This window comes from Neoarius graeffei, chromosome 11 (assembly GCF_027579695.1).
Source record: "Neoarius graeffei isolate fNeoGra1 chromosome 11, fNeoGra1.pri, whole genome shotgun sequence".
Classification (NCBI taxonomy): Eukaryota; Metazoa; Chordata; class Actinopteri; order Siluriformes; family Ariidae; genus Neoarius; species Neoarius graeffei.
The window spans coordinates 64,391,712-64,412,395 of NC_083579.1; the positions used below are offsets into that span (position 1 = coordinate 64,391,712).

General features: G+C 40.8%; 4 protein-coding genes across 4 annotated transcripts; all 4 read left to right on the forward strand.

Moving 5' to 3' along the window:
* The first annotated feature begins 904 nt into the window (after positions 1-904).
* LOC132893952 (B2 bradykinin receptor-like) lies at positions 905-3,958 on the forward strand. The gene is made up of 2 exons (XM_060933130.1): positions 905-1,104; positions 2,920-3,958. The coding sequence occupies exons 1-2, from the start codon at positions 905-907 to the stop codon at positions 3,914-3,916; spliced, it is 1,197 nt and encodes a 398-aa protein (XP_060789113.1). The 3' UTR covers positions 3,917-3,958.
* Positions 3,959-7,460: 3,502 nt separating this feature from the next.
* Positions 7,461-8,507, forward strand: LOC132893953 (B2 bradykinin receptor-like). Its single transcript, XM_060933131.1, has one exon. The coding sequence runs from the start codon at positions 7,461-7,463 to the stop codon at positions 8,505-8,507; it is 1,047 nt and encodes a 348-aa protein (XP_060789114.1).
* Positions 8,508-14,738: 6,231 nt separating this feature from the next.
* On the forward strand, positions 14,739-15,797 carry bdkrb1 (bradykinin receptor B1). The gene has a single exon (XM_060933133.1). The coding sequence runs from the start codon at positions 14,739-14,741 to the stop codon at positions 15,795-15,797; it is 1,059 nt and encodes a 352-aa protein (XP_060789116.1).
* Positions 15,798-19,661: 3,864 nt separating this feature from the next.
* LOC132893955 (ovarian cancer G-protein coupled receptor 1-like) lies at positions 19,662-20,684 on the forward strand. The gene has a single exon (XM_060933134.1). The coding sequence runs from the start codon at positions 19,662-19,664 to the stop codon at positions 20,619-20,621; it is 960 nt and encodes a 319-aa protein (XP_060789117.1). The 3' UTR covers positions 20,622-20,684.

The window sequence follows — 20,684 nt, forward strand, 5'->3', positions numbered from 1 at the left end:
TTTTTTTACTTTTATTTATTGCATTGCCGTGGGTCAGAGAGGACTGAAATTTCATCTGTGCTGTATGTCGAGCATGTATAGCATATTTGACAATAAAGTTGACTTGACTTGACTTGGAAAACAGTTTTCAAAATGGCGACACTGACACCTGGCTGACACTTCACGTTTCGAAGTCTTGCACAAGTCTCGTGAAGATCGCACGGATAAGCGACGCCTGCCGTGGACCAAACAAACTAAATTCAACACGGCTAAAAACCGAATAGACCGATAAGTATAATATTTAATTGCAATTAGTTGTCAATACGAGTCACGATGTAAGGTTACTAAAACCAAAAATGTAATTGAATAACATGTTAATTAAGAAATAAAGCAAGTTTTAAAAAGACTTCAGTTCTCCTTTAAATAACATGAGTAATCTTCAGGCTCACGACTTGTTCCTAACTGATCCAAATAGATAAATGTTTCTCAACATTTTTATCTGTCTCCAGACTTTTCCCATTTAGTTTTGGCCAAGGTTCTTTATTCTAATGCCATAGCAAGGTCAAGAGTATGCCTTGTGGATGCATGTGATTTTCCTCACTATATCATCATTAATTTTTTACAAAGCATTGTATCTTTTAATCTCAACAACCTCTTTTTCATCTCACAAATATTTATGTTTGCAGCAGTTGGAGTGTTGGTGGATATCTAAACATATTTCTACAGGGTCAAGAATTAAAAAACAGAACTAAGCCATTATATGATTAATGTTTCAAGGCCAATGAGGAATATAAAGAAACATACACAAGGAATAAAAAATTCTGGCTATATTTGGCTTCAACAGGGGAAAAAAATGTCTTTTTTCTTCTTGGGTCCAGGAAACTATAAAAAAAAAAGGGGAGGAAGAGGAGGGAAGAGATTCAGAATGACTTCTTTAAGATCCAGCTCACTGTGTTTTAAAACAGTCAGGCATGTGGTATGCACAGTAGAGCACGAGGGAAAGTGGCAGCAATTTTTCAGAGGAACACAGCACATCTGGATTGAGATCCCATTCAGACGAGGTGCATATAGCTTTTCTGTGTCCGATAGCCTTGAAGGAAAAAAGGAAGTAAGAAGTGACTCCCTGTAAGTATATTCTGCTAAGGATTTGATAATCATTATTTTAGTAAGAAAATATTGATTTGAATCAAATTGTTGGATTATTGGAATTGGTTGGATTGTGATTAAAAATGAATAATTTCTGTCAACACTATGCAAACTTGAACATTTGTTTAATAATCATAAAAGTTGACAAAGTAGCTTATGCTGTTGTTTTGTTAACAATTCAACAAAATTTTGTTTTAGGAAATAGTAAGCCAAAATTGAGCCTCAGTCTCTGGCTGTTCCAGGATATAAACTTACATTTAGCAGAGCAGGTGATCTCTCCTGATTATATAAGGTTAAACCTACTATTACACTATATTGTGTATGCATGTAGTTTGCAGAGGTGGATAAAGTACCCAACTAAATTACTTAAATCAAAGTACAGATCCCACTGGTCAAATGTTACTCCGATACAAGTGAAAGTTATACAGTTAAATTTTTACTTAAGTTAAAGTACTGAAGTACTTGCTTTTAAAAATACTTCAGTATTAAAGTCCATTTTCTGTCAATGTATCGTTGTATTATTGCCACAATGTTAACAAAACCTAATGCCGCTACCAAGGACAGAAATGCGAATTCACAAAATGAACGCATGCTGTGCCATCATGGTGGTTTAACGTTAAGCTAGCTAGTCGGTGAAACTCCACCTGACATGCTAGCAAATTCTTTTCAAACTCGAAATCATATTGGGTAGCTAAGTTTACTAGAAAAGAAAGATTTCTACATTCTGTTTATTTGGCAAGATTATGCTAAAACATTTCTGAAAGGACTTCAGATAAGATAACGCTATTCATGTTAGCATAACTGCATTTTTACATGATAACTAACAGTGTCCAAGTTAACTAGCGATGTGTTAACGTTAGCCGTGGACAAGGTGATGTCAACTTAGTGGGCAAATCCATAGAAAGTCATTTGACTAACCAGACTGCATAGCTATTGCAACGTTATCGCTAGCTCTAAAAGCACAGACAACTTCGTTGCAAGCTTTCTCTTGGAATAAAACGTTTATATACCTCAATATGCTTCCGCAGGTTGAACGGCAAGTTTTTGTAGGCCGTGACGTGGTTCGTTTTCGGCAAACAAAGCAAACATTTAAAATGAAATCTTTAATCCTTTCAGAAAACTGAAACATGGCTTCTAGGTATAGCCATGGGTGTGCGTGCATTCCCCAGAAGAACCGCCTCCTTCCATTCTGCCATCAACTGATTGCGTTAAATAATGCTGCTGAGAAATCATTGAACTTGATTTTATACAGTCTATGGACATGACGTGACCCTAGTGATTACTGATAGGCTGTCTCAGTGTCACCTGTGAAAAAACCAATCATATTTTAGAAAAGAAAAACCATCCACTTTCAAAGCTGCTTCATAGTAACAAGTAACGAAGAGCTTGATAGAAATGTAGTGGAGTGAAAAGTACGATATTTGCCTTTCAAATGTAGTGAAGTTAAAGTCATAAGTTTCCAAAAATAATAATACTCAAGTAAAGTACAGATACTCAAAAAGTGTCCTTAAGTACAGTACTCAAGTAAATGTACTTCGTTACTGTCCACCTCTGGTAGTTTGTCAAGTCTCCTTTTCCTTCCTTTACATCTTCCACTTTGTTTATAGTTTTGTTAAATTGTTAATCATTTCCTCTCCTGAGACTGTTAATCAGTTTTGAACACAACCGGTTTTTCTAAGTACAGAACTACAATTAAGAACAATAAACTACTTATCAGTTGTATTAATATGTGTTCTAAGAGGCTGGTTAAATTTAACAAAAAAAAAATCACAAAATAAAATCATTTCTTGACAGCTACCAAATGGAGCCAGAAATCCCAGGACCAACACCTTCAGCTTTTCCCACCAATCTCACAAATCATACCCAGTGTCCTGAATCAGAGGCATGGGACTGGTTGTACACCATGCAGCCAATATACATGTTTGTCATCTGCGTGTTAGGAATCCTGGGAAATGTCTTTGTCCTGCTTGTGTTTTGCCTCCACAAGAAAGCCTGCTCTGTGGCAGAGATATACCTGGGTAACCTGGCTGCAGCTGACCTCCTTCTGACATCTTGTCTACCTTTCTGGGCCATCAATGTGGCCAGTGGTTTCGAGTGGCAGTTTGGCTCACTGATGTGTCAACTGGTAAACACGGGCATCAAAATGAACATGTACTGCAGTGTCTACTTCCTGGTACTGGTGAGCGCTGACCGCTACCTGGCTCTAGGGTTTGCGCTGACTTATGGCAGAATGCGGCGACCCTGGTATGCCAAGCTGAGCTGCTTGGCTGTGTGGATTCTGGGAATCATCCTGAGTGTCCCAACTCTTCACTTCAGGGAGGTAAAGTACATGTCAGAATACTCAATCACTGCCTGCATACTGATCTACCCCAGCCACACGGTGGAATTGGCCTGCGACATCCTGCTTGTCCTGCTGGGCTTCATCCTCCCTGTGACCGTCATTTCCTACTGCACGTGCAAGATCATACAAGCATTGCACTGGCAAGTAATGGAAAGGTTCAATGCAGTAAATAAAGAGAGGAAAGCCACAGTGCTGGTGCTGGTTGTTCTTCTTGCTTTTCTGCTGTGTTGGGTTCCTTTTCACCTGGTAACCATTTTGGATATCCTGAGGAGACTTAAGGTAATAAGTGGGTGTGGACTGGAAAATGTCCTGGATATCTGTAACCAGGTATTCACATATTTGGCACTGGGCAACAGCGTGCTCAATCCAATCCTTTATGTGATAGTTGGCAAAAACTTTAGAAAGAAAGTGAAGGAGCTCCAGTCATCAACACGGAAAACATTTGCATGATAAAAAAAGTAAACAATTTAAGTTATTAAACAGATGAAATAAGCATTTGCCTATAAAATATTACATTATATTACATGGCATTTAGCAAGCATTCTTATCCGAACATATGTAACCAAAGTCTGAGACCACTAAGAACTGTTTTAATGTCATGAGTTAAGTAAATATTGTTAATTTATATTTCTCAAAGAAATTTCTTTCCTGATGTTTAATAGCTTTTGTATTTGTATGTGTTATGAAAATGTGTATTATTATTATGTATCAAATGCAGTAGCAGCAATACCACAAACTATATAAAGATCTGTACTAGTAATTACTATCCGGCTAGTTAAGATATGGCAGTAATTAACACTGTGTGTTAGGACAATATTCAGATATATTTCATTTTCATATGAGGATTTCTTTAACAGTTAATAAATAAGGCAGATACTGTTTGCACCCAGGTGTCAGTAGCCAACAAAGCTATTTGTACCCAGGATAAATAGCCAGTGTGGCTATTTACACTCGGGTGTATGTATCTCCACCCAGAGACAAGACAAGCACCCAGGTGTCCGTAGCCAATAAAGCTATTTACACACAAACCCTAACCCGAATCAGTTGTATATAGCCGAATGGCTGCCATATGATTATTCTTGCCTGGGTGCAAATAGACACTCCATAAAAATAATTGTGTCAGTTGTGTAATGGTTTCTGTAACAATATATATGCACTGTATAAATGTTTTGTTTTGTTTTTTGTAATTGACTAATAAAGTAGTTATTGATCATTTGTTCAGGCGTTTGTACTTAACTGTATTATAATAATAATGAAGATATTTTATATATCTTATCAGAGGGGAACCGTCAGGGCCTTCTAGGCCTTCAGAGAAGGCCAAACATATCAGCATTTCAAATGTTATATTTAGTTGCTTTCATCTCATCTCATTATCTGTAGCCGCTTTATCCTGTTCCACAGGGAAGCTGGAGCCTATCCCAGCTGACTACAGGCGAAAGGCGGGGTACACCCTGGACAAGTCGCCAGGTCATCACAGGGCTGACACATAGACACAGACAACCATTCACATTCACACCTACGGTCAATTTAGAGTCACCAGTTAACCTAACCTGCATGTCTTTGGACTGTGGGGGAAACCGGAGCACCCAGAGGAAACCCACGCGGACAACATGCAAACTCCGCACAGAAAGGCCCTCGCCGGCCACGGGGCTCGAACCCGGACCTTCTTGCCTATGAGGCGACAGCGCTAACCACTACACCACTGTGCCACCCCTAATTTCTTTCATTCTTTTGTAATTTCATTCTCATTATTCTCTTCTAATTCCAATTTGGCCTCATTTTCTATCAAATTTGTTATCCAATGAGATTTTTTTGTTTGTTGTCTCTAGGCTAAGAAGAGTTTAGAGCTGGCTCACTCATTGGTTAGGACTTCATTGCCAGGACAGAAGGCCATGGCAGTGTATGTTTATGTAGGACGTGACATGAATTAAACAATCAGATTTTGAGTTATACAGTAGTTGGAGGGACCAAAAATTTATCACCCTTGGCCTCCTCGAAGGCAAACACGAGCTTAACCGTGAGCCGACGCTGTCGGCACAGCAGTGAAGTGACCTTCCAGCCGGTGTAGTGTTAATCAGTAGTGTTAGCGAATGCTAATAAAGCGGTCAAGCCAGTGCTATTGAGAGCAAGTAGCACAGGCTAACAACTGAGAAACTAAGATTTCTGTCTCCAGACTTTTCTTCCACACACACACGTTCACCACTGTATTTTTTACTCAGACTTAAGTATTCATTTCCCTATGTAATTTACTTAGTTACTTTTAAAATCAACATCAAGTACACACAACGGAGCAACCTGGCAGCCTGCTGCTAATCCCTTGCAAAATCCTTTGCCCTGTTGCTTTTTCGGTGTGTCTGGTTAAGTTTTGGCTGAGCTGAAGTCCCAGCTCTAATAGTAATGGTTCACCATTGTATCTTATATATCATACTCTGTAAATAAAGAGTGTCACAAATAAATTATAGATTACCGTATGTAATTTCTAGTGTGTTTAAGATAATAACAGAGGGAGATAACTGTAATATCTCATCTCATTATCTCTAGCCGCTTTATCCTTCTACAGGGTCGCAGGCAAGCTGGAGCCTATCCCAGCTGACTACGGGAGAAAGGCGGGGTACACCCTGGACAAGTCGCCAGATCATCACAGGGCTGACACATAGACACAGACAACCATTCACACTCACATTCACACCTACGGTCAATTTAGAGCCACCAGTTAACCTAACCTGCATGTCTTTGGACTGTGGGGGAAACCGGAGCACCCGGAGGAAACCCACACGGACACAGGGAGAACATGCAAACTCCACACAGAAAGGCCCTCACCGGCCACGGGGCTCGAACCCGGACCTTCTTGCTGTGAGGCGACAGCGCTAACCACTACACCACCGTGCCGCCCCTAACTGTAATATATTAATCATAAATTATTCCAGATTATAACATTTTTCTGAATATTATATTTTCAGAATATTTCAGGAATGGTGTGTTAAGTCACCTACAGTGGCAAAAATCATGTTGGTGTCTGAAACAGTTCCTAAGTGCCCCAAACTGAAAATGTACTGATGGCAGTCAAAGGCTTCAAAAGGATTTTCCAGAAAATAAAGGGTGCGGTACACTGAATAATGTGTCACAGTCTCGCCACTTGTGGAAAGAGTGGTGTGGCTTATGTTTTTCCTAAGGCTGTTGCCGGTGAGACATGCTGTCAAAGCAGATGCTGGTGAGTAAATCACCCACACATAACCACAAGGACGTTGCAATAAACAAGATTTTATCATCATTTTGTGTGGGTGAGTATTGGTAGTCTGGAAGCAACCTGGAATATGCTTCTTTTGCTTTCAGTAAAGTGCATGATTTATAAACACTGATCTCAGTCTTATAATCTGAAAATAATACGCTACAGTTTTATTCCTAGAAATGCCAGTATCATTTAAAGCGTTAGTCTATGAAGAATTCATATTCTAGCACTGCACAGTTTATGGCTATGGTAGTTAATAGTAGATCTGAAGTTCAGAAAGACCTTGCACAAATAATAGTATTAACAGTTTTATCAGATTCATGGCAGTGGCAGGTTGAGTCCTCAATTCCCAGTTAGTCACCACATTGAGAAAAATGGCCAGAACACTGATATAACTCTACTGTTACAAAGTCAGACAGATCACATGATCCTTGAGTTATCATTGAATACTTGTTTGTCATGATGACACAAGTAAAAGCTGCATGGCACTCCAAGCAAGGCAGTTATCCAAGTGTGAATTCAAGCAGATAAGATCAGCCATCTGTTGAATCCATTTGATGTTCATCACAGCATCATTTATTTAAAGAGGTCATTACCTCCATTAGCAACCATGCATTTACTTTGTGCTCTTTCCAATAAAGGGAGGTGCCTCACACTGTTCTGCCCTCCCAAGACTTTTTGGCTTCTGTTCTCACTACACCATCATCTCTTACTATCTACACCTGAACAGCATTCACTTTTCGCAGTCTATCCATTCCTTTCTCGATGAGTTTTAACATGACGACAGTTCCGTCGCTAGCACGCTCAGACTGGGAGCTGCTGGAATGTAACCACACAGAGGCTTGGGACTGGGTCTATTCCATACAGCCAGCTTACATGTCTATCATCTGTGTGCTGGGCGCATTTGGCAATGCCTTTGTCCTTTCCGTGTTCTGCATTCAGAAAGGCCATTGCTCTGTGGCGGACATCTATCTGGGAAACCTTGCTGCCGCTGACCTCCTCATGGTGTGTTGCCTTCCCTTCTGGGTCTTCACTATAATCCACAAGTTCAACTGGTACTTTGGGCAGCCCATGTGCCAAGTGGTCAGCCTCATAATTGGAATGAACTACTACTGCAGCGTGCTGTTCCTCACGCTGGTCAGCCTGGACCGGTACCTAGTTCTGACGAGGCCCATGTCTGTGGGGAGACGGAAAGGCACCACCCATGCCAAGGCTATCTGTGTGGCTATTTGGCTCACAGGCTTTTTGCTCAGTTTTCCAGCCTTGTTATTTCGCTCAGTGCAGTTTTTCCCTGACATTGAGGTGGAAGCGTGCTACATGGCTTACCCTCATGACGGGTGGAGGCTGCGTTACAACATGACCGTCAATGTGGTGGGTTTCCTGATCCCTGTACCCCTTGTTTTTTACTGCAGTTACCATATCATTACAATTCTGAGTGACAAACAGGTGAGGAGGTGTTCAGCTGTGAAAACAGAGAGGAAGGCTGCAGTCTTGGTGCTTGTTGTCCTGTTCGTCTTCATTCTCTGCTGGCTGCCTTTTCAGATTTTCATGTTCCTGGACACACTTTATTATTTTAACGTTATCTCTGGTTGTGTGTGGATACATGGTCTGGACATAGGTACGCAGCTCTCTACTTACCTTGGTTATAGCAACAGCTCTCTCAACCCTTTTCTCTATGTGATAGTAGGAAAACACTTTAGGCAAAGAGCTAAAGGAGTATTTCTACAGATTCTGAACTGGGGGGGCTGGGGTGTCTATCTAGCTCATAAAATCAACTTCAGCGTAAAATATACAGAGTGCACGAGAGTGTAAGTGGAAGTTCATAGATGAGATGAATCTACAGTGACCCCTACTGTTATGTGAATGTTAGATAGTTGGCAGACTCACTGAGCTTCCCTTTGTTCACAGTTTGTGCATCTACCACTGTTAGATTAATTGCATTTTGTAAATACAGACACAATTTGTTTGATTTATGTCTTTTCTCTGTCCCAAACTTTATCCAAAATACAGTTTTCTTCTTTTAAATTTGGCACTCTTGTATCAACCTTACAGCTGCCATGCTTATGTTCTATTTTAGATTGTTTCCTGTTGCTGTTATAAATTACTGTAGTATATATAAATTTAACTTTCCTATTGCTGAGGTGCAAATAAAGCTGTTCAAAAAAGATTTGATGTGTAACATACTTCACTTACATTATTTTTTAGTATAAAATCGCACGCGCTGATTGGTCGAGAAATTAGGCCTATTTCTTGATAATCACCTCGAGCAACTCGACAAAATGGCGACCAATCGCTTTGTCACTGTAAGTGAGGAAGAATTACAAATTATGAAAGAAAATGTTCCTAAAAGTACGAAAAATGAAACAGACTTTGGTCTAAAACTATTCAAAGGTAAGGTGGAATTGTGAGCTATCTTATCCATTTCAAAGCAAAGTATTTAATGTGACTCGGCGTAGATAAGTGACACAAGTCTGTGCCACGCCTTTATGACATTTGCATGTGGCTTTTGAAGTTTGAAATAAATGGTTTGTAGCACCCTCTAGACGACTGGTCTATACTTACTGAGGTGCGCTCCCCAAGTTCTTTGAAATCTCTATATTAATTAATTAACTAATGCTGGAAGGTAAGTGAACTGTAATTTTCTTTAATTTATGAACTGTTATTTATATTGGTCTCTGTTATTAAAGTACCTTTTATTTAACCGAATTAATTCTCCCGCTGATAGGTACCCTTTAAGTTTTACGTTTACACTCCCAAGCACTCTTAACACAGCCCTAATATTCTCTGATCTATTTACACAAATATCAATATCACCAATATTTATAAGAGGAAATGTGAAAAAAGTAGGAAAAGGTAAGTTTTGACTATTTAATGTATAAATATAAACACAATCATAGACAGCTATGTAAATAATAGAAAATAAAATTTAAAAAATAGTAATTCAAGTACAAATCCTTGCCTTAAATGGCCCTTTCGATAAACAAAAAAAACCTCAAATAACTGTTCTTCTGTCAGTTCAAATAAACACAAATGTCTCTTCAATATTTACACTCAACCCTTCAGTTTCAAAAGCACAAAAAAAAACTATATTCCCCTTAGAGCCAGCAATTTTATCTCATCTCTCATCATCTCAAGCCGCTTTATCCTTCTACAGGGTCGCAGGCAAGCTGGAGCCTATCCCAGCTGACTACGGGCGAAAGGCGGGGTACACCCTGGACAAGTCGCCAGGTCATCACAGGGCTGACACAGACGACCATTCACACTCACATTCACACCTACGGTCAATTTAGAGTCACCAGTTAACCTAACCTGCATGTCTTTGGACTGTGGGGGAAACCGGAGCACCCAGAGGAAACCCACACGGACACGGGGAGAACATGCAAACTCCACACAGAAAGGCCCTCGCCGGCCCCGGGGCTCGAACCCAGGACCTTCTTGCTGTGAGGCGACAGCGCTAACCACTACACCACCATGCCGCCCGGCAATTTTATTAACTAAAGGAAAATAAAATGGGTCCCTGATGTGTTTGAGGAGCGATGCAGGCCTGGGTCGACAATTGGGTACGTGGGAGCCAGAATAACTAAAATGGCTTCTTCGCGCCGAAGCGCAGAAAAGAAAACGAATTCACTGCAATGATGCCGTCGTCTCGTCCTTTATGCAGCAGCGCATTGCCGAGGCGTGGGCTGTAGACGACTCCTCAGTTCTCCAGGTAACATCCGTTGTAGACACTCTCCACCGGTTCTCTCTTGCAGGTCTGGTCCTCGCAGCAGGATGACATAGGCCTCAGCGAGTAGAGTAGCCAAGTGAGCTGCTCGTCTGTGAAGGCCGTGAGGTAAGCTAGCGCGGGCTACCTAGCTTCTAGCTGCACTTCTGGTTGAACACTCTTTTCCAGAGTCCTCTTCATTTCAGCAGTTTGCTGAGTCAACATGAACTGCAACACAAGACTCACTGCCCGTTTATCTCACGCACTTCCATCAACCAGCGTCTTTTCTTTTCCCGCCGTCACCTGTTTCCTAAATTTCCATAAGGTTACAAATTTATAATACGCATTTTTTAAATAATCGCCTGCATATTTATACTAAAATAATTATCCGTCTCAGGCTCAGTGACTATCAGTGAATAATAACCTCAACTTCATTTCAGTTATTATTCACTGATATTCACTTCGCCTTTGGTGAATTATTGCTAAATGCAAGATAGATAGATCCATCCATCCATTATCTACAGCCGCTTATCCTGTGCAGGGTCGCGGACAAGCTGTAGCCTATCCCAGCTGACTATGAGCAAGAGGTGGGGTACACCCTGGACAAGTCACCAGGGCTGACACATAGAAACACACAACTATTCACACCTATGGTTAATTTAGAGCCACCAATTAGCCTAACCTGCATGTCTTTGGACTGTGGGGGAAACCGGAGCACCCGGAGGAAACCCACACAGACACGGGAGAACATGCAAACTCCACACAGAAAGGCCCCCGTCGACCACTGGGCTCAAACCCAGAACCTGCTGAGGCTCTGTTATGCTGTGAGGCGACAGTGCTACTGTAACTACTACACCACTGTGCCGCACTACATAATAGATGATAAATGTAAAGAAAAAATAGTAAGGTGTTGGGCCACTGCAAGCTGCCAGAAGAGCTTCAAAGAACTTTGACAAACATCCTAGAAGTACAGTATCTGAAACTGTACTGGAGGGATGAATGCCATTTTTTCCAAAATATTTTCCCATGTCAAATGATGGTGGTGGAGAGTACAATGTAACGCATTGGTTCATTTGGGTTTGTAAAGACAAAAGCTATATCATTTACATCATTTTTATCGTCATTAAACCATTAAAGTGAAAGCTCATATACTGTGGCTGGGAACATTGTCATCTCAGAAGAAACCACTTCCACCAGAATATAAATGTTTTGTCATATAAATGGACCCAAATCTCATCTCATCTCATTATCTGTAGCCGCTTTATCCTGTTCTACAGGGTCGCAGGCAAGCTGGAGCCTATCCCAGCTGACTACGGGCGAAAGGCGGGGTACACCCTGGACAAGTCGCCAGGTCATCACAGGGCTGACACATAGACACAGACAACCATTCACACTCACATTCACACCTACGGTCAATTTAGAGTCACCAGTTAACCTAACCTGCATGTCTTTGGACTGTGGGGGAAACCGGAGCACCCGGAGGAAACCCACGCAGACACGGGGAGAACATGCAAACTCCGCACAGAAAGGCCCTCGCCGGCCATGGGGCTCGAACCCGGACCTTCTTGCTGTGAGGCGACAGTGCTAACCACTACACCACCGTGCCGCCCTTGGACCCAAATCATGCTTGCAAAATATTTCTCACAGCATAACAGAGCCTCAAGTATGCTATACCGTATAAATATATGCCATATACATACTGTATACACAATACACTCACCAGCCACTTTAATAGGAACATGTTCTTGATTCTAAGATTCCTGTTGTTGGCTGCAGGAGTGGAACCCAATGTGGTCTTCTGTTTTCTGTTGTATGCTGAGATGCTTTTCTGCTCACCACAGTTATAAAGAGTGATTATATGAGTTACTATATCCTTCCTGGCAGCTCAAACCAATCTGGCCATTTTCCTCTGACCTCTCTTGTCAACAAGGCATTTGTTTCCACACACAGAATTGTCACTCACTCAATGTTTTTTTTTTTTTTTTTGCACTGCCTCTCTCTTAAACTCTAGAGTTTCTGTTGTGTGTGAAAACCCCAGGAGATCAGCAGTTTCTGAAATAGTCAGACCAGTCCATCTGGCACCAACACCCATGCCACAGTGAAACTCACAGAGATTGTTTTTTTTTTCCCATTCTGATGTTTGAAATGAACATTAACTGGAGCTCTTTATTTGTATCTGCATGATTTTTATGCATTGTCCTGCTGTCTAGGGATTTGCTGATTAGATAACTGCTTAAAACAACAGGCATATGGTGTTCCTAATAAAGTGGCCAGTGAGTGTATATGCATATCCTATAGATATATGAAGATGTACAGAAGGTCAACAGAAACCTTTATTTCACATCCACAATTTATGTGTGGAGGTTTTTTTTTTTCCAGTTTACAACCCCGATTCCAAAAAAGTTGGGACAAAGTACAAATTGTAAATAAAAACGGAATGCAATAATTTACAAATCTCAAAAACTGATATTGTATTCACAATAGAACATAGACAACATATCAAATGTCGAAAGTGAGACATTTTGAAATTTCATGCCAAATATTGGCTCATTTGAAATTTCATGACAGCAACACATCTCAAAAAAGTTGGGACAGGGGCAATAAGAGGCTGGAAAAGTTAAAGGTACAAAAAAGGAACAGCTGGAGGACCAAATTGCAACTCATTAGGCCAATTGGCAATAGGTCATTAACATGACTGGGTATAAAAAGAGCATCTTGGAGTGGCAGCGGCTCTCAGAAGTAAAGATGGGAAGAGGATCACCAATCCCCCTAATTCTGCGCCGACAAATAGTGGAGCAATATCAGAAAGGAGTTCGACAGTGTAAAATTGCAAAGAGTTTGAACATATCATCATCTACAGTCCATAATATCATCAAAAGATTCAGAGAATCTGGAAGAATCTCTGTGCGTAAGGGTCAAGGCTGGAAAACCATACTGGGTGCCCCGTGATCTTCGGACCCTTAGACGGCACTGCATCACATACAGGCATGCTTCTGTATTGGAAATCACAAAATGGGCTCAGGAATATTTCCAGAGAACATTATCTGTGAACACAATTCACCGTGCCATCCGCCGTTGCCAGCTAAAACTCTATAGTTCAAAGAAGAAGCCGTATCTAAACATGATCCAGAAGCGCAGACGTCTTCTCTGGGCCAAGGCTCATTTAAAATGGACTGTGGCAAAGTGGAAAACTGTTCTGTGATCAGACGAATCAAAATTTGAAGTTCTTTATGGAAATCAGGGACGCCGTGTCATTCAGACTAAAGAGGAGAAGGACGACCCAAGTTGTTATCAGCACTCAGTTCAGAAGCCTGCATGTCTGATGGTATGGGGTTGCATTAGTGCATGTGGCATGGGCAGCTTACACATCTGGAAAGACACCATCAGTGCTGAAAGGTATATCCAGGTTCTAGAGCAACATATGCTCCCATCCAGACGACGTCTCTTTCAGGGAAGACCTTGCATTTTCCAACATGACAATGCCAAACCACGTATTGCATCAATTACAGCATCATGGCTGCGTAGAAGAAGGGTCTGGGTACTGAACTGGCCAGCCTGCAGTCCAGATCTTTCACCCATAGAAAACATTTGGTGCATCATAAAACGGAAGATACGACAAAAAAGACCGAAGACAGTTGAGCAACTAGAATCCTACATTAGACAAGAATGGGTTAATATTCCTATCCCTAAACTTGAGCAACTTGTCTCCTCAGTCCCCAGACGTTTACAGACTGTTGTAAAGAGAAAAGGGGATGTCTCACAGTGGTAAACATGGCCTTGTCCCAACTTTTTTGAGATGTGTTGTTGTCATGACATTTAAAATCACCTAATTTTTCTCTTTAAATGATACATTTTCTCAGTTTAAACATTTGATATGCCATCTATGTTCTATTCTGAATAAAATATGGAATTTTGAAACTTCCACATCATTGCATTCCATTTTTATTTACAATTTGTACTTTGTCCCAACTTTTTTGGAATCGGGGTTGTAGATTGCATTTTCAGGGTGCAAAGCCTGAACTATAAACAAGAGTAATCATTCAGAACTTGTGGGAGGGGAGGAATGCTGTTATGTACACTATGGTGCTTACTCCCTACTCAGTCATTCAGGAACAGCTTTGCACTGAGTGAAATCAAGAAAACCCTACCTACTACACCATCTCGGAACTGTGGATTACATTAGTAGTTTGATAAGTATTAGTTTAAAAAGGACCAAAACTGATTTGTTAGGTAAGTTAAAAAATATATATATATTCAGTCTCACTTTATTATAATACAAGATTCAATAAAATTCTGTTTAATGGTGTTCTCTATAAAGATTGCATTTTTATCATTAAGGAATGGCTCAAGAAGGAGCTGTCACAACAATCCAGCTTCCAAATTCCACACTTTCCCCTCCTGCAAACTCATCAGACTGGCATCTTATTCATGCAATAGTACCTCCATACCTATTTTTTGTGTGTTTTGCTGGGATTCTGGGCAATGTTTTCGTATTGCTGGTGTTCTTCTTCCAGAGGGACAAATGGAGCGTGCCTGAGATCTACCTGGGCAACCTGGCACTAGCTGACCTGATCCTGTTGGCCAGTTTACCATTTTGGGCCATGAACATCCTCAATTCCTTCTCCTGGCCATATGGAAAGTTTTTGTGTAAGGTTGTCAACCTCTCCATTATTGTTAACATGTATGCAAGCATTTACATGCTGGTGATGGTGAACATAGACCGCTACCTTGCACTAGTGCTAACTATGAAAGCAAGGTGGCTAAGGAAGAGACGAAATGCAAAGGCCATTTGCTTTTGTCTCTGGCTCTTTGGAGTGATCATGGGCATACCAACTGCAATGTTTAGGACAGTGCAATACTTCCCAAATTTTCAGACTGAAGCCTGCTTTATTCAATACCCTTCTGACTCCTGGGAATTTGCCCACTATCTTCAACTGAATCTGTTGGGCTTTGCCCTTCCTCTCCTCGTGATTATCTTCTGTAGTAGCAGTATTTTGTGGGTCCTTCAGAAGAGAAGGGATGGTGTTTACCCACAGGACAGAAACAACAGGAAAGCCACAGTACTGGTGTCTTCTGTGACCCTGTTTTTCTTCATTTGTTGGGCTCCATTCCATATTTTCACCTTCCTGGATGTACTTTGTGATCTTAATGTCCTGGATTTGGATAGCTGGGCTCATACCTTGGATATTGGAAACCAATTCACCACATACATAACATTTCTGAACAGCTCTCTTAATCCAGTGCTTTATGTATGCAGTGGCCGCTACTTCAGAAGGAAAGTCAGTGCTATCTATAAAAGAAGAAAGAGCTCTACTGGGTCTGTGGCCACCACATTTCAACGCTCGGTTATATCAACATATGTCCAAAGGAGTGATCAAATAAAACCAGTTGTATTGTAGAGCCGAAACTATATGATGTGCATATTATACATGATACACTGTATATTTGTGTGTAATTATCTGTGTGTGATGGTGAGCCATCACCATCACATAGTTTCTGAGGGGCAAAAGAGAAACAGCCTTTAACAGATAGCTCAATAATAAAGCATGTCACTGAGTGTGTCAAATTTGATATGATGAAGAAGTTTAATTTCATTGTTCCTGGAGTTATGCTGGTAATATTCATGAGTAAGTGTACATTATTAACAGAACCCATTTGAATCATTATAGTACAAAAGTGAGCTTCATTGTACTGGTCTAATGTAGTCCTGGTGTTGAATAGAAAATTCTAGCATTTTATTCACATATACTGTACAGAGTATTTGAACACAGAGAACCTACATCAATCTTTTTGTCAGACGTTCACTCAAATAAGCCATAGTTACTGGTGAATGTGATGTCCATGATACAGGCACTTTAAATTTCTCAAGTGCATACAGCATGCCCAAGTCTTGCAGGTGTGTGTGTGTGTGTGTGTGTGTGTGTGTGTGTGTGTGTGTGTGAACATGAGCCAATTTACAACTGTACTGGTAAAAGTAAGCTTTGCATATGTATGTAACAGATTTTTTTTTTTAAACAAATGTTTATAAGCTGAGTGTCCTGGATATACTCAAGTGTTTACATATATCTGCAACAGCACTTGCAATTACTTGTAAACTGTGTCAAAACAGTTACCGTACTAAGCAGTCCCTGCGATTTGTTTAAAACAGTTGTTGACCTTGTGTTGACCCATACACCACCCATTTAACATGCTGCATATTTTTGTTGATGGAAATTTCCTGTTCAAAGTACACTAAGGCACACTGTTTGCCACAATATGAATTTTAGTTGTTTGTACATTTGTTTCCTAATGAAATCACTTATTTGTCTTGTAATGAAGCAAATTGGGAAAAGAGCTGTATATTTGTAACAGTGTGTTTTGAAAATAATAAAAGGTACATCCACAATGTCTGAAAGAAACTTATCTTTGTCACCTTAAAGAACTTAATAGCAATTGATTGATTGATTGATTGATTGATTGAGTGACTGACTGATTGATCACAATAATAATAATCTCATGTCATTATCTCTAGCCGCTTTATCCTGTCCTACAGGGTCGCAGGCAAGCTGGAGCCTATCCCAGCTGACTACGGGCGAAAGGCGGGGTACACCCTGGACAAGTCGCCAGGTCATCACAGGGCTGACACATAGACACAGACAACCATTCACACTCACATTCACACCTACGGTCAATTTAGAGTCACCAGTTAACCTAACCTGCATGTCTTTGGACTGTGGGGGAAACCGGAGCACCCAGAGGAAACCCACGCAGACACGGGGAGAACATGCAAACTCCGCACAGAAAGGCCCTCGCTGGCCACGGGGCTCGAACCCGGACCTTCTTGCTGTGAGGCGACAGCGCTAACCACTACACCACCGTGCCGCCATAATAATAATAATAATAATAATAATGAGTGGCATGTGGTGTAGTGGTTAGCACTGTCGCCTCACAGCAAGAAGGTTCTGGGTTTGAGTCCAGTGCCCGACACAAGCCTTTCTGTGCGGAGTTTGCATGTTCTCCCCGTGTCTGCATGGGTTTCCTCCGGGTGCTCCGGTTTCCCCCACAGTCCAAAGACATGCAGGTTAGGCTAATTGGTGGCTCTAAACTGATCGTAGGTGTGAATGTGAGTGTGAATGGTTGTTTGTCTCTACTGTATGTGTCAGCCCTGCGATGATCTGGCAACTTGCCCAGGGTGTACCCTGCCTCTCGCCCATAGTCAGCTGAGATAGGCTCCAACTTACCCTGCACAGGATAAGCAGTTACAGATAATGGATGGATGGAATAATAATAATAATAATAATAATAATAATCAGACAAATTAAAAAATGTACAGCCCCTGCATTCCATGTGACAGATGCTTCCTCTGCACTGTAAAAAAGAATAGTTGAGAATACTTGAAATTTCAAGGCAACAGTCTGCATTAATAATTTTATGTTTTGCCAACGATGTGCCCATGATAATCCAAACTATGATAACACTGTTATCTTTATTAAGAATTCTTAATTAAGTCAATTTTCAATTCCTCATTCTGCCAACATAGATTTCTCTTTTTGCTGAACAGTGGCATTCACAGTAGTAAAAAAAGGCAATTGAGGTTATCACAATTTTTGGGGGGGGGGCTTTTTTCACCTTTATTTGGATAGGACAGTGTAGAGACAGGAAATGAGCAGGAGAGAGAGATCAGGAAATGACCTCAGGTCAGAATCAAACCCAGGCCCTCAGATTTATGGTATGGTGCCTTATGCACCTGAGCCACAACAACACGAGCTTCAACCGGAGAGAGAGAACCACATTGCCCAGCCCTTGCATTTGGGAGAGGAAACCACGTGTCTTGGTCATTCAGAGCATGCGCTGAATAAACACCTGTGACAATTATGTATTTTCAATTCAGATTATTCACTATTGTATATTTACACATCATTGAGGTGCACCCTATCAGTTTGATGTGGATTTTTCTTGATGTGGATAATTCTAAAAAATAGAATTATGCTTTGTTCAAGTAATTCCATATTCACAATTGAATGGACAAGAAAATATGAATAGTTATTAACGAACAGAAAAATCCACATCAAACTGATAGGGTGCACCTCAATGATGTGTAAATATGCAATAGTGAATAATCTGAATTGAAAATACATAATTGCCACAGGTGTTTATTCAGCACATGCTCTTAATGACCAAGACACGGGGTTTCCTCTCCCAAATGCAAGGGCTGGGCAATGTGGTTCTCTCTCCGGTTGAAGCTCATGTTGTTGTGGCTCAGGTGGATAAGGCGCCATACCATAAGTCCGGGGACCCGGGTTCGATTCCAATCTAAGGTCATTTCCCGATCTCTCTCTTTCTCCCCCTCATTTCCTGTCTCTACACTGTCCTATCCAAATAAAGGTAAAAAAAAAAAGCCCCCCCAAAAATTGTGAGAACCTCAATTGCCTTTTTGTACTACTGTGAATGCCACTGTTCAGCAAAAAGAGAAATCTATGTTGGCAGAATGAGGAATTGAAAATTGACTTAATTAAGAATTCTTAATAAAGATAACAGTGTTATCATAGTTTGGATTATCATGGGCATACATCGTTGGCAAAACATAAAATTCTTAATGCAGACTGTTGCCTTGAAATTTCAAGTATTCTCAACTATTCTTTTTTTACAGTGTGGTGAACTGGAATGCTCCTCCTCAATCTTCAGTATCTGTAATTAATATCAGTGTCACAAAAACCAACGCCATGTTGATGTGTGTTTTGTAGCAGTGTAGATAGATATCTTCAAAAACAGGAACTCTGTACAGAAATTGTATAGGGCTATAAAAGCTGAGATGAAGCCGATGAGAACCAAATGGAATGGAAATTTTTTCCACAAAAGAAAAACTGTCTGTGGCCAAGAGCAGTAACCAGTCAAGAGACACGTAACCAATCAAGAAACATAATCAAGATACAGGCCCCCCTAAACTCCTAACTTTTCTCCCTTTTCAGTAGTCATTAATGGGGATTGTTTAATCCTCCCAAAGTGATTCATTTATATCCAAAAACATTCATTTCTGTTGCTTTGTTTCCTTGTCCACAGTACACTCCTTCAACAATCAGTTAGTTCTGGGGGGAAGAAAACATTCCATATCAGATGGCAGCTTTTCTTAGAAAGAACATTCTGCTGAATATTGCCCATGATGGAAAATGCTTTATTTGCATTAAATGAATTTGCATATGGCTGGAACACCTACTAGTGCCCAGTGGCACTACCTGAAAAATATATGCTTACTGCCTTTAGACACAAACTTCATTACAGCAATCATGGACAAAAATATATCCGACAATTCTTCATGCGCGTACAATGATACAGTGGATATCTACATGTACCCAGCGGTCTACTCTATCTTTTTCATCTTTGGATTTCCAAGTAACTGTTTGTCATTATACATAGCCTGGGTGCAAATGCAAAAGGGAAACAGCCTGGGAGTCTACTTGGTCAATCTGTCCATTTCTGACTTGTTATATATCATCACCCTGCCTGTATGGATTATGCTGCCTCTGAAGCAGACAGTGAACAATACTCTTTGCAGCCTCATCGAGTTGATCATGTACAACAGTTTCTATGTGGGTTCAGGACTGCTCTGCTGTATTTCTGTGGACCGCTACCTTGCTATCGTCTTTCCTCTGCACTTTGCCAGAGTGCACAAGGTGCGAACAGCAGCCTTGGTGAGCATGTTAGTCTGGCTCACAGAGATCTCTCTGCACATTGGCCTCTTGGTATACACAGATGAACTGCATCAATTATCTTCCAAGCGATTATGCGAGGCGAAGATCCCTTTGGACACACGCAGAGCACACGTGGCTATAATTCGGGTGGTACTGTCATTCCTTATCCCTTTGTTCCTGATGGCTTTCTGTTTTCACCAGATCATGATGTCTCTCAAGAAAAGTCCATCCACAGCGGCCAATGAGTGTGACAAGATCCGCAATTTGTTGTTGCTTCTCTTGCTTGTATACGTGGTTTCGTTCACCCCCTTCCAGGTTGTTATGTTTGTCAGGGGGTTGTTGGAGAATAATAACTGTGTCTTTGCCAGACAAATAAGAAACAGCTACATGGTGTTTGTTGCAACCACAACAATTAATAGTGTATTAGATCCAATAGTGTATTGTTTAATTACTCCAAGTGCCAAGACAGAAATACGAAGAATTTATATGAAGTGTCAGAGTCGATTATTTAAAACTGTTTCTCTAATGAGACAACTTTCCTCCTCTACTGCATGATAATAATACAATACATTTATGAAGCAGACGTGTCATTCTCATCTCATTATCTCTAGCCGCTTT